The following is a 17,396-nucleotide window of genomic DNA, read 5'->3' as shown; positions in this document are numbered from 1 at the left end:
GAGCAGGGGTCCTCTGGTGTACACAGATGTCGAGTGTCCTTGTGGAAGTTGATGTACCCTTGGTTGTGGTCCAATCACAATTGTTTGGGTCCAGAATCCCATGAGTCCGTAACAAGAGCACACAGTCATCTGGTCCTTCAAAACAAGTCTGTATGGCAATGTGTTTTTATTTTGAGCTTGAGTTGGTCTTTATCTGTGAGATAAAAATGCGTGTGTTATTTAAAGTGGGTTGCAGAAAGCCACCAACTATTTATCCAAAGTATAGTTTTGCTTGCTTGGGGAACAGCAGCCTAGATATGTTCTGATCCATAATGTCAACATTTTACAAAACCGCTCACTAGGAGTTGGAGACTAAACAAAAAAGCAAAGGAAGATAAATTCTTTGTTTATATGTGCATTATTAGCATTAACATTTGCTACAAAGTACAAAAAGCTTCTTGTTTTAAAGGAAATCTCATGCTGGTGAGCTGCCTTTGCTGTCTGCTGGCAAGATAAGGAGCTTCACACTGCACACACAAATGCTGTTCTACAGTAATAGACACGTTCGTTGTGTTATGTCGGACCAGTGTTACCCCTGTCGGCATTAGTCTGTGCTTTTTTCATCATGTTCAGTCCAATGCTATCTCACGACCAATTCGTACGTATTTTACGAGGTGGCTAAATCATACAAATTCATACGACCTCGCTTCATACGATTTTGTACGATTTGTGTAGACCCCAGTGACGGGTAGGTTTAGGGGCGGGGTTAGGTGTAGGTCATTCGTACAAATTCATACGAATTGTGCAACTCGTAAAATATGTACGATTTAGCAAAAATCATACGAATTAGCCACCTCGTATCGGGCTCTTTCAGTCAGCCTTTGTTGGGTCATGGAATGTCTGCGAAGTGACGTAGCCTAACCTAGTGATTGACGACTGTTGGTGTAGTGTGAATTAGCCTGAAAACGGTATCCTAACTGGGATTGAACTTTAAGAGTGGCTGGGTTGGGATGCTCTGTTTAGGCAACAACTTCATAGTTTTTATTAATGTTTTGAATTATTTTTTATATCTTATGTGTTCATTTTAATTGTACTTGAAGGGATAGTTCTGTCATTATTTACTCACTCTCAAGTTGTTCCAAACATGTATGAATATTTTTCAACTGTTGAACACAAAAGATGATATTTTGAAGAACGTGGATAACCAAAGAGTTCACGATAGCCTTTGACCTCCATAGTATGGGAAAAAATACTATGGAAGTCAATGACTACTGTCAATCATTTGTGTTCGGCAGAAGAAATAAACTGATACAGGTTTGTTACAAGTGGAGGGTGGGTAAATGACAGAATTTTCATTTTTGGATGAACTATCCCTTTAAATATTTAATAATTGTGTTGTCCGTTATTGTCTTTTTTTGTCATCAAGTTAAACTAAATCAAAATGAGAAATAGTACTATGAAACTATAGCTGCAATGTTTTATTTTAGGGTTAGGATTTTTTTTTATTTCAAGATCTGTAACGGGGTGAAGAAAAACACAACAAGTAATCTCAATCAATACCCCGGAGGGTGGATTTATTGGGGTGATGGGTGCCAGTGAGAAAGGTCCAGGTAGGTGCTCCTGTGCCGTGAGTGCTCTCTTCCATCTTCCCAGTGCAGAGGGCCCGTGCAGTGCTCCTGTGGGGCTGGTCGGTCACACACTGCTTTCTGTGGGAAAAATGAGGGCGAGTTAGTGCTCAGTCTCATGGAGGAATCTCCTAGATGGCAGGGCTTGCGTGGCTTATGTAGCCGCCACCTGATGAGGTGCAGCTGTGACCGATCAGCCTGTGATGATGATGGCCAGGTGCTCCTCGCTTGTTTCCAGGGCGACGCTGATGAAGCTTCGGGACGCTCGTCACACTCCCCCCCCCTAAGCATCGTCCTGGTCCTGTTAATGATATGAGATAGTAGGGGAGAGATAGGGGGTGGGTGGGGAGTGACCCCTGACAGACCTGCGAAAGCTGCCCAGATTCGAGAGAGGCCATCCGCGTTGGGGTTCACGGCTCCAGCCCGATGACGTACCTCGAAGTGGAAGTCCTGGAGCGCGAGGAACCATCGGGTCACCCTGCCATTGGTATCCTTGGCGCGGGCCATCCACTGAAGGGGTGCGTGGTCCGTTACCAGGGTGAACCTCCGGCCCAGGAGGTAGTACCGCAGCTCCAGGACTGCCCACTTGACAGCTAGGGCCTCCTTCTCCACAGCGGCGTAGTTCCTCTCGGCCGGGATCAGCTTCCTGCTGATGTAGATGAGCAGGAAGGGGCAGCTAAAGTCTGGGGCTCGGAGGACGGGCTCTGGAAGGCCTCCCCCGCTGCTGGTGTTCACTGTACCTTCTCCGGCTGCCCCTTCCTGGTCAAGTTTTTCAGGGAGGCGGATAAAGAGGAGAAGTTGGGGATGAAGCAGCGATAATACCCCGCCAACCCTAGAAAGGCTCATACCTGGGTCTTGGTCTCGGGTCTCGGAGCGGCCGCGGCGTAGGCCTGATGGGGCCGCAACAGGATGTCCATCATCCGCTGGAACGTGGCGGGTGTCCCGTGTCCCGTGTCCAACAGTTCATCCACCTGAGGCATGGGATATCCGTCGAACCGGATACCTCGTTGAGGCGACGGTAGTCGTTGCAGAAACAGAGGGTGCCGTCTGGTTTCAGGACCATCACGATGGGGCTGGCCCATGGGCTGCGTGATGGCTCTATAACCCCCAACTTCAGCATCTGTTGAATTCCTCCTCAATAGCTCGCCGACAAGCATCAGGGACGCGGTAGGGCCGTTGCCTGCCGATGACCCCTGGCGGCGTCCGGATGTCATGCTGCAGGACGTTGGTCCGCCCGGGAAGAGAGGAGAACACATCAGAGAACTGACCGACCAGGTGCTGCAGCTCCCTCTTCTGGGCAATCGAGAGGTGGGGGTTGACGTCAGCAACCGCGGGATCAGAGATGGCGAGGGCCGCGAGCTGGTCTCTAATCCCCATCCACTTCTTCAGCAGGTTGATGTGGTAGAGCTGCTCGGCTCTCCTCCTTGCTGGCTGACGCACCCGGTACGTCACCGGCCCAATCTTCTCCAGCACCGTATAGGGACCCTGCCAGGTGGCCAGGAATTTGCAGGCTGCGTTGGGGACTAGGACCATGACTCGGTCTCCGGGCTGGAACTCCTGTGGCTGGGCTGCCCGGTTATAGTGGTGCTGTTGGGCCTGCTGCGCCTTCATCAGGTGTTTCCGGACTAATGGCTCGACCCGGTCGATCCTTTCCCTCATCTGTTTTACATGCTCGATGACAGAGCGATGGGCTGCCGGCTGCTGCTCCCAGGCTTCCTTCGCCACATCCAGGAGGCCGCGGGGTTGCCGGCCAAAGAGGAGCTCGAAGGGGGTGAAGCCAGTTGAGGCCTGCAGGACTTCGCAGATCCCGAAAAGGACATAGGGGAGCATCGGGTCCCAGTCGCATTTATCCTCCGCGACCACCCATCTCAACATCTGCTTGCACATTTGATTGAAGTGTTCGACCAGTCCGTCGGTCTGGGGATGGTAGACCGTGGTCCTCAACTGCTTCACCCGCAGCAGCCGGCAGAGGTCAGCCATTAGCCAGGACATGAAGGGAGTACCCTGATCGGTCAGGATCTCCACTGGGATGCCAACTCGGCTGGAGAGCAGGAAGAGTTTCTGGGCAATGGCTTTGGCGGTGGCTTTTCGGAGGGGCACTGCCTCGAAGGGCACCTTGATGATGGGCAGCGGTATCAGCAGACTGGGGGGAGGCGTCCCGGGTGACGTCACTTGGCCGGTCGGGCAGGCTTGGCAGAACCGCTTCACTTCGGCCTCCAAGCCCGGCCAGTGGAAGCGGTCGCGGATCTGCTGGATGGAGTTCCCGGCTCTGAGATGCCCTGCCAAGGGATGGTAGTGAGCCAGCTCCAGTACAGTCTCCGTTTTGGTGCGTGGCACCACCAACAATAATTTTTCCTCCCCCCTTCACTGTGCGACACAGTACAGCAGGACATTTTGCACGATGAAATGCGGGAGAGGGTGGCGACTAGGCTGAACCTCCTTGCCTTCGATGACCCGGACCTGGGTCCATCCATGCTTCAGCCTGTCGTCCTCCCACTGTTCCTTCCCAAATGAGCCCCCTCCCGTCACCTGTTGGAACACATCATAAAAGAGATTAGGATTTTGGGAGGGGGACTCACCTTCTCTCCCGCTATCCGAGGCCAGAAGCACAGGCTGCATAGCCGTGGCCAGCAGGCGGTCAGACCCTGGCCAGTCTCTCCCGATCAGCACGGGGACAGGCAGATCCTTCATGACCCCGACTTCCATCGGCCAGGCGCCGGGAGCTGCCGAAATGGTCACCCTGCGAGCGGGAACAGGTTCCATCCCCGTGGACACAGGTTATGGGGAGGAAGGCTTTATATTCCGTTCGGGCGGGCGAGAATCTGCGACTGGACCAGAGTGACAACACTGCCCGAGTCCAGGATGGCCCGGAACGGCTTTCCATTCACTTTAACTTCCACCTCTGGAGCGCCAACCGGCAGGTCGTGGTGCACAATGCAGCCGGCTAGCCAGGTTCGTGCGGGACGGGCGGGGACTTCCGTTGGCATGGGCTCATACCGCGGAGAGGGAGCCGCTGGCCTGCCTACTGGTCGCGGAGATGGTCAATCACCACGCGCTCTGCCACCTGTCCAGCCGATGGAGCCCCCTCCAGCAGCCAGTGCTGCGCGAGTCGTGTGAGTTCGGCGGCCTGGGCACGGGCCGGCCGACAGGGCTTATACTCCCACTCGTGGAAGTGCTGGGCGGCACAGATAGGGGATAACCCCAGGCGCGCTAGGCTTTCCATCTAGTCCCTGCTCCGTCTCTCCTTGACGGGTGGCGAGGTGCTCAACAATTTGTTGCTGGCTGATGCTAACCTCGGTGAGCTGCTGGGGGATTTCGTCCATGGTGGGGGGAGGAGCGCTCGCCTGTGACAGAACCCGGAGACAAAAACAAGGAAAAAAGGTGAGGTGAAGAAGATCGCTTGTCGGTGATTCTTCACTGATTCACCTGCATTCTCCTCCAGTGTAACGGGGTGAAGAATCACACGACAAGAAATCTCAATCTATACCCCGGAGGGTGGATTTATTGGGGTGATGGGTGCTAGTGAGAAAGGTCCAGGTAGGTGCTCCGGTGCCGTGAGTGCTCTCTTCCGTCTTCCCAGTGCAGAGGGTCCGTGCAGTGCTCCTGTGGGGCTGGTCGGTCACGCTGCTGTCTGTGGGAAAAATGAGAGGGCGAGTTAGTGCTCAGTCTCATGGAGGAATCTCCTAGATGGCAGGGCTTGTGTGGCTTATGTAGCCGCCGCCTGATGAGGTGCAGCTGTGACCGATCAGCCTGTGATGATGATGGCCAGGTGCTCCTCGCTTGTTTCCAGGGCGACGCTGATGAAGCTTCGGGAAGCTCGTCACAATACGAAAAATTTTTTTTAATGGATTTTGTTTTAACTATAAGGTTAAAACAGGTTTAATGTTAACATGTTGCTGTGCTAAGAATGTGACACTAATAAGCATGTAATACTTAGAATAATTAGTCTATTTCTAGATTAACCAATTTTAGGAATACTTCTCAGTATTAAATCAAAATGCTTCTTTCCTCATGCTCTGTTTTGGATTTTTTTTTTCTCAGTGAGTTTGCCTTCATTGACTTCATTTTATGAACAAAAACTGAAAAAAGATCTGCAAAAAATAAATACCAAGCCATACATGTTTGTAACGACATGACAGTTAACTAAATGATTTTTGGGTGAACAATCTCTTCAACTGTCTAGATAGGCAGCTCACTAGGTTTTGTAACACGGCTAGAGTTTCCATTCCCTCAGCTTATTGCTGCTCACGTCTGTATTGCAACATGTGCTGCAAACTTATGTTGAAACCCAGCTGGTGGCGAAGACATACAGTGTGACCCCGAGGGAGAGCAAGAAACTGAGAGATGGTTTATTTAAGAACAAACAGTATATTGCGGGGGAAAGGTGGAGCCACTGCTTTCATGAAAATGAAAATCTATAGTTTTCTTCCACAGTAATGCTCACTGACAGTGACTTTATGAACATGTAAGTTTATAAGAGACAGAGAGAAGGAGAGAAAAGTACTGGGAAAGTTTTCTGTGTGTGCAAAAACTTTCTGGACAGAAAATGTATTTTTATTTAATTATCTGTGAATATATATTCTGATTTTACTGGATGCTGTTTGAGTCTTTCTCAAGAAGTTTCTCTGTTTTTACTTCACTTTCTAGTTCTAAAACTGTGGAACAACAGAGGACTTGATGGTGGGAAAATAAGATCCAGATATCTGGACAAGATGCCACAAAGACAAAAGAGTGGATTAAAAGTATCTAGATTAAAAAGAAGACGAAGAATAAAAAAGGAAGCCAGACTACGCCAGACACTTAATAAGACCAGAGAGCCTGTTATTCTGTCACAGTATCTTAATATGATTTGGAGAGTGACCTGAATCTTTCATAACATGAAGGGCTTGTTTAAAGAGGGTGTTTACTTAAGAATTTCTCTCCTTTTTCTATCTCTGAATCCTGTTTTTTTGTAAGATTAACATGATATACAGTATAACTTATTGCTTTATCAATGCTAGTTAGGACACCCCACAAACACGTTGAGAGACAGTAAAATAAAAAGGTTTTCTGCACTTTAAAAGTGTAACCTGCAATTGATACCCTTCTATTTGACATTTCTATATTAAATTTAATATTGTTGGTAATGTACAGTACCAGGTTTTGTCAGTATGTCAGTACGATTTCTTTTCGAAAGCTGACACTTTTATTAAGCAAGTACGCTTGTTATTTTTAAAGATTTCTATATAATATAAATGCTGTTTTTTTAACTTTCTATTCATCAAAGAATCCTGAAGAAAAATGTATCACAGTTTCCTCAAAAATACTAAGCAGCACAACTGTTTTCAAAAGTATTAAATCAGCATATTAGAATTTCTGAAGGAAGTCTGGAAATACATTAAATATATTAAATAAATAAAAAAGATACAATAAATTCGATAAATATTGCACAACAGTGCTGTTTTACAGTATTTTTAATCAATTAAATGCTTCTTCCAAAAACAAAAAGCATACCAGCTCCAAGCTTTTAAACTGGTTGGTTCATTGATGTTAAATACTATTTTTGACTTAATTTAGATTAACCACTTTTTTTTTCAGTGCGGATGGTCAAAATCACCCACCAAGTTATGGATTGAGTCTTTCTTTCAGTGTAAATCTGTGGGATTTAGAAAGTCTAAGGAAAAGTAATAAAGGTAAACTGTGTAAGGTAGCAGTATAACTCTTTATTGTCCCTTCACAGGGCAATTTCTGCAGTATCAACATCTCACTCAGTCCGTAGAACAGTCAGTGCAGGACACATTACGTCCCAAAGTTTATTACTTAAGGTCAGGGGTTTGTTCAAATCTCTAACACCTGAGCAATAGTACTAATCATTTGTAGTGTTTTGGGCAATATAAACAATTCCACCACACAGTACCTACTTTCGGTCTTCAATCTGGGTGCAAAGTGAACGTCAGTGTTTGAGGACGGTGAGAAAGGAAAATAATGAGGGTTAGAGGGTGTTTCAAAGGGGGAATAGAAAGCATTGTCTTTCATGCTCATGTCAAATCTAATTGGATTGTGGATTGCGTCCCAATCCGTGAAGTGCTGATAGTGGGCCGGAGGTTTGGTCAGGACAGGAAGAGGATGCTGCCACTCTTATGCTCTCATTTTGGATGAATAGATGAGTCAGTGGAAGGGATAGAAGGTAGAGAGGGATAATTCTGGAATCTTTGTAGAGTTAGATCAATGTACAACATGATCTTTCAATGTCTGGCCTCTATAATCTGGGTCAGAATCATTGTTTTTACCCATAAGCACCTTAGCTCAGTGACCTGCAGCCTATCCTGTGTGAATTGGAGCATAAGGAGTTTTTTTCTTGTGTATTCTCTCTCTACTGTACTCTATTTTCAGCCTTTTTATCCCTCAATTAATTTCAGAACTGTTAATTCCACTTCATCATCACAGACAGTGAATTGGCACAAAGCGTCTGAGCCTGCATCCATTATGTTCTACTAATCATCTATTGCAGAGAAGCGTGTCTCAGCTGTTAATATGTGTGTGCATCTACATCCTGTTGACATTGCTCTCTGGGAGTGAGATTAGTTTTCAAATCCTTTTCAGTTGTCCTGTCCATTATGTTAAACCCTGCTCCAGTTGATCTATATCCTTCCCAGTACTGCTGTCTACAAGTGTGTTCGACAAGAACTGAAATATATTGTAATGTTACATAAATACTGGAGTATTATACAAATATATGGTGTTAAATGATCTCAGATGTTTAGAAGGTATTTTCTGAGCATCAGGAAGTTGTGTATGTACAGAGACACTCAAGATTTTGTGTAACAATGCTCTTGTGAATCTTTTCACACCAACAGAGCTGCGTATTTTTTCTTTTTTTTGGTTGTAATTTACTCACTAAACTTTCTGATCTAAATTTTATTTTCCATACTATGAAAGCATTTAGTTAGTATGAATACTAAAAGAAAAACAAAACAAAACAAAACACCAGATTCGCAATTGTGTGTATTGAAATATTCGGTGTGAAAACTTTTCCAGTGGATAATTATTTATACTTCAATCTATCTGTCACACATATGGCTTCCAAAGATGTAAAATACGACACATGCAGTGTTAATGCATTATTATTCTTATACTACCATAGTATTGATAAATATATTGAATTGGCCTTCATTTTTATATTTTCATTTTTATTTTAGCTTATGTTTTAGTCAATTTGCTACATGCTTTTGTATTTTTAGTTCTTTTTCAAATTATTTTTAACTTCAAATTATTTTCCTTCTTTTCATCTAATATTTATATATAATTTTTAGTTGATACATTTTCAGATTTATTTCAATTAACAAAAACAATTCTTAATACTTCAAGAATTAATACCTTTTATTAAAAACAGTTTTTAGTTTAGCTAACAACAACACTGAGCACATATAACATCCACTTCATTATTCATTCAATTTGATTCTTTGCAAAGAGCTTAATTGACAGGCGATCTGACCAATCATAACGCCAAATCTGCCATTTTGTCCAAAAAACAAATCAGACAGGAGAGTAGATTAACTTCTGTGGACGTAAACTTTAAAAATATTGATGTCTTTCCACGGTTTAAATAAAATATGTTCTGATGTTCATTCATGTTTATTTCGTGCTTTAAGTAAATTTGAAAAGACGATCAGTTCACGTGCCGCTTGAACTGAGGTGCTGCAGTGATCTGTCATGACACATTAAAGAGCCACAAAATGGTATTTATTGTTTATAACACAATTATTTTTTCACCTGACCTTATTGAGTATGCATTTGTATGTGTTTCTCTTTCAGATGCATTTACTGGTATTTGCTCAATCATTAAACACCCCCAAAAAGCATGTCTTTAAGCAGGCGGTAATTTGCGCTGCTCTTGGTAAATTGCGCTGGTCATTATACGTCTGTGTTAATTACCCTGTTTAGTAAAACTGACATTGTCATTTTACTGTCATTTTACATGGAAGCATTTGTCATGTATATATTTTTTGGATTTATGTCGTGTTTTCTGAACAATTAAGTTGCTCTTTGTTTGGATACAGTGTATCAATTTCATTTGTTTCCTGTAAAAATCATTGTCAATATCACATTCCACTCTCACTTTATATAATTCAAGAGCTTGTTCTTCCTACCACCCCCTCAGGCCGTCCCGCTTCAATCGTGTCAGACGGAGAATATACATGCGCTTCACATACAAAACTATTATCTGCTCGATTTCACATTTTCGATTCTCCTGGGTGACTTCACCCTGAAATCACACTGACAGCATAAAGTAGTGCTTGAGAGTGCATTGCAAATGTTGAAGCAGGTTTGGAGGGAGAGCGTTTTCAGTCTTTGTATGCCCTTCTCGTTAGCCCTCTGATGGAGGAGATGAGCTGAAGCACACTGGTGTCATGGTGCAAAGTGATTTTGAAGGAGAAGCAGCCATGTTGCATACACATGCACATGTTCTCCTCTCGCACTTGTCTTTGCAGCTCTGTTTTGCAGCGAGCCAGTCTCAGCCAAGGCAGAAGTTTTATTTAGAGACCTTCAGATCTGTCAGCTGATTGGTCCCAGTGGCCCTTTAAGACAGGGAGTTGCCATCTCACTCAGTCAAGAAGATAAGCTGGGTTGCACGCAGCCTCTGATGTGTTGCATCATTTTGGCTTTTGTTGGACTTCTCACATGCCTCTCAGAGTTTTCAGCAGGGTTCCTGAACCTTCTTCAAGCTCTTCTTTTCTTTACCTTGGTTGTATTTGAGCAAACCCTGCCAGTTATCTAATTTGGTCATATCCCACCACTCAATGTGCTCCATAACTGCTCTACATGCGTCCCAATTAAAATGACGCCCATCGTCACACTATCTAAAAATATATATAGTGCTGTTATTAGCAAATTTATAACCTCCATCCATCAACTGTAACTTATTTGTAGTGACAGAATCTATTTTTATGCCATTTTACATTTTCACCTCGCTGTTTAAGTGTGCGTCAGCCCACTCAATGTGTATTTGTGTGTTTATTTTGTACTCGCAGTTGAGCGATGCATGAGCGTGATGCAGTCGGGGACTCAGATGGTGAAGCTGAAGAACGGTTCTAAAGGTCTGGTCCGGCTCTTCTATTTGGATGAACACCGTTCCTGCATCCGCTGGAGACCGTCTCGCAAGAGTGAGAAAGCCAAGAGTAAGTCAAACACACACAGATGTATGTAAACATAAGAATGTACACAGCTGAAAGATTTTGTTTAATAAATGGAAATGATGATGCAGTTTTGTTATTGTTAACTAAAACTAAAATCATTCAAAATCTTTTTTATAACTTTTTATCACAGAACTTTTTAATAATCTTTTTAAACTGAAATAGCTTACATAAGTTGAAATGCTAACAAAAATGAAGTCAAATAGAAATAAAACAAACAAAAACACATAAAAGCACATAACAAAATAACTAAATCTTAAACAAAAAATTTAAACTGAAAATATAAAAGTAAAGTTTATTCAAATAATAATATTGTCACACCCCTGGACTGTTTGTTGTGTTTTCTTTCCCCATGTACTCTGTGGGACCTAGTTTCTGTTTCCTGTTCATTATGTCATTTGGTTTAGGTGTGTCTAGTTAAGTATCTTCATTTGCCAACCTACTTAATTTGTTTTCTGCTCACTGTTTTCTGTCCGGTCTACTACCTCCCTACTATTTGCATTCATCTTCATCTTCTTTGTGCGTTTATCTCACCGTAGCGTGACAGAAGACCGGGTGTTTGTTTTTTGTTTAAAGTTTTTTTCTTTTGGATTTTTTCTTATGGAGCTCACCGAGAGATTCACCGCTCTGGCTCGGAGGAGCCAGGATATTGAGGATTTCGCAAGGGACTTCAGCTGTTTCGCCGTCACCAATGTCTTCTATGACGAGACGCTGAAGTCCCTGTTCAAGATCAGGGCAAACTGCCAACACCCCATCAACCTCCCAGACACCACAGGACTGAACTGGAGGGAGGCGATCATCCGCTGTCTGGAGAGCGTCCGGCTCCGATCTAGAATGGCGCTTGACCCAAAGCCCAGCCCACCATCACCCCCAAGCGTGAAGCAAAAGCCTGAGCCCACCGATGACGGAGAGCCTGAGCCCGCTGCAGCCGACGAGCCATCGCCTAATGGAGCGACAGAGCTGAGGATCGCCCCGGAGTCAGAGCCAGAGCCAGAGCCTCAAATTACGTCAGACCAGGTGCAAGAGCCAGCTATAATGCTCGCCGTGAGGGAGATGGCCATGGACAGCGAGTGCGCGGAGGGAAGCTCCACCCACTGCACCATGGCTGAGGGTGAGTCGAGCTCAGTGGATTATAACTTGGATTTATATGCGGACATGCCTTATCTTCTCCCACCATCATCTTCCGTCTGTCCCATCACGACCACGGAGGTCATGTTTGAATCATCTGCCTGCCCTGAACTCTCTTGTCAGTCCTGTTTCGGCCATGGAGGCTGTTTGTGAACTATCTATCTGCCCTGAACTATCTGCCAGTCCTGAAACGACCATGGAGGTCGTTCCCCTATCGCTGGCACGCAGAGAGTGGCCATGTGGTGTGTGTGGGCAGCACACACCGTTCCTAAACCCCCTGAACATTCTGAACTCCCGCCCACCTCCTCTATATCAGTCCTTACCATCGCCACCACTGCCTCCATCGGCGTCATGGCTGGAGGATCCCTTGTCTCCGCCTCCAGCTTCTGAGTCCCGGACACCGCCTCGGCCCTTCGTCCCTCTGGCTCTGTCAGGCTCCTCCTTCCCTCTGGCGGCCTGGGTCCTGCCTGGCTCCTCCTGCTCCCTCCTGTCTCCTTCCTCCATCTGATCCACCCTGGTCCCTTCTGTCCCCGTCCTGGCTCCTCCCTCCGTCATCTCCACCCTGGACTCTGTTCGTCTTCCTCCTGGAGGGTGTGCATCCTCCGGCTGAACCTCCACCTGTATTGTCTGCCTGCCTTCCTGCCAGCCCTTTGCCATCCCCTGTCACCATCCCATATCCACTCCTTTGTCCTTCTCCTAAGTACCCCTTCGCCCCTCCCTTTGTTGTTTCTGCGGCACGAGGTTGCGCCTTCCGGGAGGGGGGCGAACTGTCACACCCCTGGACTGTTTGTTGTGTTTTCTTTCCCCATGTGCTCTGTGTGACCTAGTTTCTGTCTCCTGTTCATTGTCATTTGGTTCAGGTGTGTCTAGTTAATTATCTTCATTTGCCAACCTTCTTAAGTTGTGTTCTGTTCACTGTTTTCTGTCCGGTCTACTACGTCCCTACGTGTGCATCCTGCCTATCCGTCCTGTATCTACCGTCTTGTGGATTACTTACCCTTTGACACGTATGATCACACCGGTGTGTTGGCTGGTCCCTGAAATGTATGATCACACTGGTGTGATTAGAACGTTCAGTGCGTCACGTGATCAACTGCTTAATTCAAATCTGCTTTCCCGCTTTGGCTGTCGCGGAGCCTGATCGGACGCGCTGAGCGCTTGTTATTATCACAACTATTCAGTGTTTTCAACCATATAATACTAATTTTAGGTTTCAGACATTTAAATACACATAAGTACTAGCAATACCATACATTTATAGTTTGTAAAATACGCGCTGATGTCTATGGAAGCAGCAATAATGATCCTTACAAATATAATCTGATGACATGTTTTATTGATATCCTATGCAGATTGTGTAGATAAATATAAAGTTTAATCTGCTGTTCTCCCAGTTTACCGGAGACTTACTTCAATGTCTTTTGGGAGGAGTGGATAGATTTACGTGTTGTAAATCCCACAGCTCGGATTCAGCGCAAACTAATATGGCTGCACCCATCACCCGGTATAGATCAACTAACACGGTCAATATAAAAGTGTTTAAACTACCAAATACATTTACTTGCACATATTTCAGAATCGGAATATCAGATATTTATTAATATAGTGAGTATGTTTGTGAATAATAATTATTATTAATAATAAATAATATTTATTAATAATAAAAAAGGAAAAACGAAATAAAGGCGATCCATGTGTCATACAGCGCTATTGTGGCTGTGTTGTGTCACATGACAAGCATGACGCGTTGCCATGGAAACAACAAGGCTATACATTCTAAAATAATGGTCGCCTAAAAAAACTCACCCTGGGGGCTCAGCTAGAATATTTTAAACTCACGTGTGAAAGGGTTAAAGACTATTTGCATTCATCTTCTTCGTGCGTTTATCTCTCCGTAGCTGTGATAAATATATTCTATAATTAATAGTAGCCTATATACATTTTAAAATATCACTGGGATGTGCAGTCATCTGAAAATAAACCTTGACAGAGTGATCAAGAATTTTATTTGCTGACAGACAACTAATTACTAAATAAATAAATTAAAACATATTTTGAAACATTGCTTTCAGTTAAAATGATCTTATGTGTGGAAAAAATTAAGTGTGAAATATTAAATGAGTGAAAATATTAAAAGGAAGCTAGCACATTTATTTAAGAACAAAAGTAAATTATAGAATTTAAATGGCAGTCATTAGAAAAAAAAGCAAATGTGCCACAGAATAGCAGAATTATTTTTATTTATGGATATTGCATAAAAATTCTGTATGGAACAAGATGCAAATAAAATGTCCAAAATGTGCATAAATAAACTACCTAGAATTTTGTTCTCTTGAAAACGTGGAGTAGTTGCAGTCTTTTTTTGCAATAATCAAATTTTTTCTTACATGTATTAAATTCCCTATTGATGGAAACATAGCTAGTGACAAATCAGAGTCAGAAACAATCTGCTTCCAATGTTCCACATCTGTGGTTTACTGATCTTTTTCTCTGTCACTTTCTTGATGTCTTTTTCTTGTTTGCTGGCTCTCCCTTTCTCTTTTCCTCCCTCTCTTTTAGTCTCTGTGTAATACTTGCTCTCTTCTGCTTCCCTATCAAAGAAACCCATGTAGATTTTGATATTTTGAGTGTCTGAGCTCAGCTCCCCGCTCACACATAATGGCTGTGTATGAATCACAGGCCAGGGGCTTCCAGAAACACACCGCTCTCTCACCATCTGTGTCTGCGCTCCACTCTGCTTGTTTGGGTGAAGTGAATTCTGCATAAGTGCTCCTTTTTTCCCTGGATGAGCTGTTAGTGTGCTGGAAATAAATCCTGTTCACTCCTCTCCATATTCACTTTAGGCTTTTGTTAACAGAGTTGATCTGACCTAGCCTAGATGGGTGGATTATTACACAGTATGGTTAAAAAAAAGCTCAAGAGCTATTGTCCCCTCCATCTCATCCATCTCACCTCCATCTGTCCCCTCCTTCTCACTATTTTGCCACTGTCATGTTTGTGAACTGCTCTCAGAAGATAAGCCTCTTTGTTAGTCCATTTGCATAATTAAAAAAAAGACAGATTGTGCCCAGCTCATTGTCAGGTTAAGGGATCAACACTGGAATCAACGGCTTTGATGTGACTTGGCTTTCCAGAACACATGCGGAGCTGTTTGATAAGATTATTATCATAATAGGAAGTGTTAAAGATCTGTGTTCAAGGAGTTGCTCCCTCAGAAATGAAAAATTCTGTAATTTTATATTCTGCTCATGTCATTCTAAACCTGTATGCTGTTATTTTTTTCAGTGGAACACAAAATAATTTTTTTTCTGTCACACACGATAAATGCATCAAAATTATGATCCTTGACTGGTAAACTATATTCAAAGTCTTCATACTGAAATCTAAAAGGATATTATGTCATAATTTACTCACCTGGATGTCATTCCAAAACTATATGACTTTCTTTTTTTTCCTATGGAACATAAAAGAAGATATTTTGAGAAATGTCTAACAATGTAAGTCAGTGGTAAGGAGAACTGTTTGGTTCTTCAAAAGAAAGAAAGTCACACTGTTTGGAATGACACAAAAGTACGGAAGAGGATTAGGGCCAAGCAATAATAAAATAAATAAAACCATCTCAAGATTAAAGTCATTATAATACAAGATTAAACTAGGAACAACACAGGGAGGGATGGGTGGGACCTTGGGAGGAGGCTCGGGAGGAGGACTGAGCTGGACAGATAGAGTGCATGGCGGATCAGACAGAGGGAGGAGCCAAGGAGGAAACAGGAGGAGCCAGGGCAGATCAGATGGCGGAAGGAGCCAGGGAGAGGACAGGAGAGACTTGGAGCATGCGGCGCCAGGTGGGACCTAGGCCACAGCCATGATACCGACCCACGGTGGAATCGATGGATGGAGGAGCCATGGAGAAGGAAGGGCTGACAACTGCGGAGGAGCCCGAGGCTGAGATGGAGAGCCAATGAGCCAGGGCGACTGGGATGATCCAGAGGGCCAAGGCAGAGTTGATGGCGCCGGCGACCGAGGTGGAGGCGTGGAACCAGAAGGCCGCGGTGGAGCCGGAGCGACAGAGGACTGAGGAGGAGCCTGACAGAGCCAGAGGGACAGAGGGAGTGGAGTCCCGAGGCGACAGATGGTCGACGGCAGACCAAGGCGGAGCCGGAGGGACGATGGAGCCCGGTGGAGCCAGTGGACTGATGGGCCATGGCGGAGAGGAGGGAGCTAGGAGCCATGGTGGAGCCGCTGGGTCAACGGGCCGAGGTGGAGTCTGGGTCTCAGAAGCTGGAGGCGGAGACCAGGGATTCTGCAGCCACTGTGACGATGGAGGATGTTCAGACCCGCGGAACTCACACGGTTTTTATGGTGGGCTGAGGGCGAGCAGAGGGGCTGCCAGACGACAGTGGTGGAGGAGGCAGGAGAGGGTGGGTAGGCATTTGCGAACCTCCGGGCTTAACTTGGGACCAGGAGCCCTCTCAGGGCTGGACGTGGGAACAGGAGCCTTCTCTGGGTTAGACATGGGAACAGGGACTTTCTCTGGGCTAGACATGGGAAGAGGAACTTTCTCTGCGCTAAACTCAGGAACTGGAGGGACAGACTTCACCGACGGAGGAGGAAGGAAAGGGGGTAGGTCGGTAAACAAGTCAATTAAGTTTTCCTCTGCTTTGCATTCTCCCAAATCCTTTCTCAACTCACCCTCAGCCACGGTGCAGGGGGCGGAGCTCCTCTCCTCGCTCTCTCTGTCCACCGCTTTTTCCCTCGTGTCGAACTCTGTTGCCAGCTCTCGCACCTGGACTGATGTCATGAGCAGCTCCGGCTCCACAGCGATCCTCAGCTCTGTCGCTCCATGCGGCGATGGCTTGTCGGTCACGGTGGTTTCGAGCTCTCCGTCAACGGTGGGCTCGGGCTTGAGCTCCGTGCAGTGGGGAAATGGTGGGCTGGGCTCTGGGTCTGGCTGTGTACCCAGTCTGGCTGGGTAGACGCTCTCCAGACACCGGATGATAGCCTCCCTCCAGCTCAGTCCGGTGGTGTCTGGGAGGTCGATGGGTCGGTAATAGTTGGCCCCGATTCAGCGCAGTGTCATCGAATGCCATTAAAACGGCAAGCTAGCTGAACTCCACAGCATACTCCAGAAGGGAAAGGTCTTTTCGGGCAAGGGAGGTAAACTTAAAGGCAAGGGGATCAATAGGAACAACAGAGAAAACAGAAATGGGGGGAAACACAAATAACACTGTTAAGGTCCTGTCTTCTGTCATGGTGTGCCTACTGCGTCGGAGCGAGGAGACGAGGGAGAATCCAGAATAATAACAGACTTTATTTACACCAAGGAAACCACACGTAGGACACGGGGATTGATGATCAAGACAGGACGCTAGACACTGGAAAACTCAGGGCTTAAGTAACAAGGAACTAATTGGGACACACCTGAAATCAATAAACATAACATGAGAGAGAAAATAGGTCAGGGTAGGCACATGGGGCGGGGGGCGGTGCG

The 17,396-nt window shown here is 45.3% G+C and overlaps 1 protein-coding gene across 1 annotated transcript in view; it reads left to right on the top strand.

The window, feature by feature from the left end:
* The window catches only part of LOC107566580 (1-phosphatidylinositol 4,5-bisphosphate phosphodiesterase eta-1-like), a gene marked incomplete at its 3' end in the record, with an annotated part of 86,278 nt that overhangs the window by 25,575 nt on the left and 43,307 nt on the right, over positions 1–17,396 (top strand). Inside the window, exon 3 of the mRNA XM_016252069.1 lies at positions 10,616–10,762. Coding sequence (XP_016107555.1) covers positions 10,616–10,762 — 147 coding nt within the window. The remainder of the gene's footprint in view (positions 1–10,615; positions 10,763–17,396) is intronic.

The sequence above is a fragment of the Sinocyclocheilus grahami genome, unplaced genomic scaffold, assembly GCF_001515645.1.
Source record: "Sinocyclocheilus grahami isolate Dianchi unplaced genomic scaffold, SAMN03320097.WGS_v1.1 scaffold1086.1, whole genome shotgun sequence".
NCBI lineage: Eukaryota > Metazoa > Chordata > Actinopteri > Cypriniformes > Cyprinidae > Sinocyclocheilus > Sinocyclocheilus grahami.
This window is presented reverse-complemented; position numbering and strand designations above follow the sequence as displayed.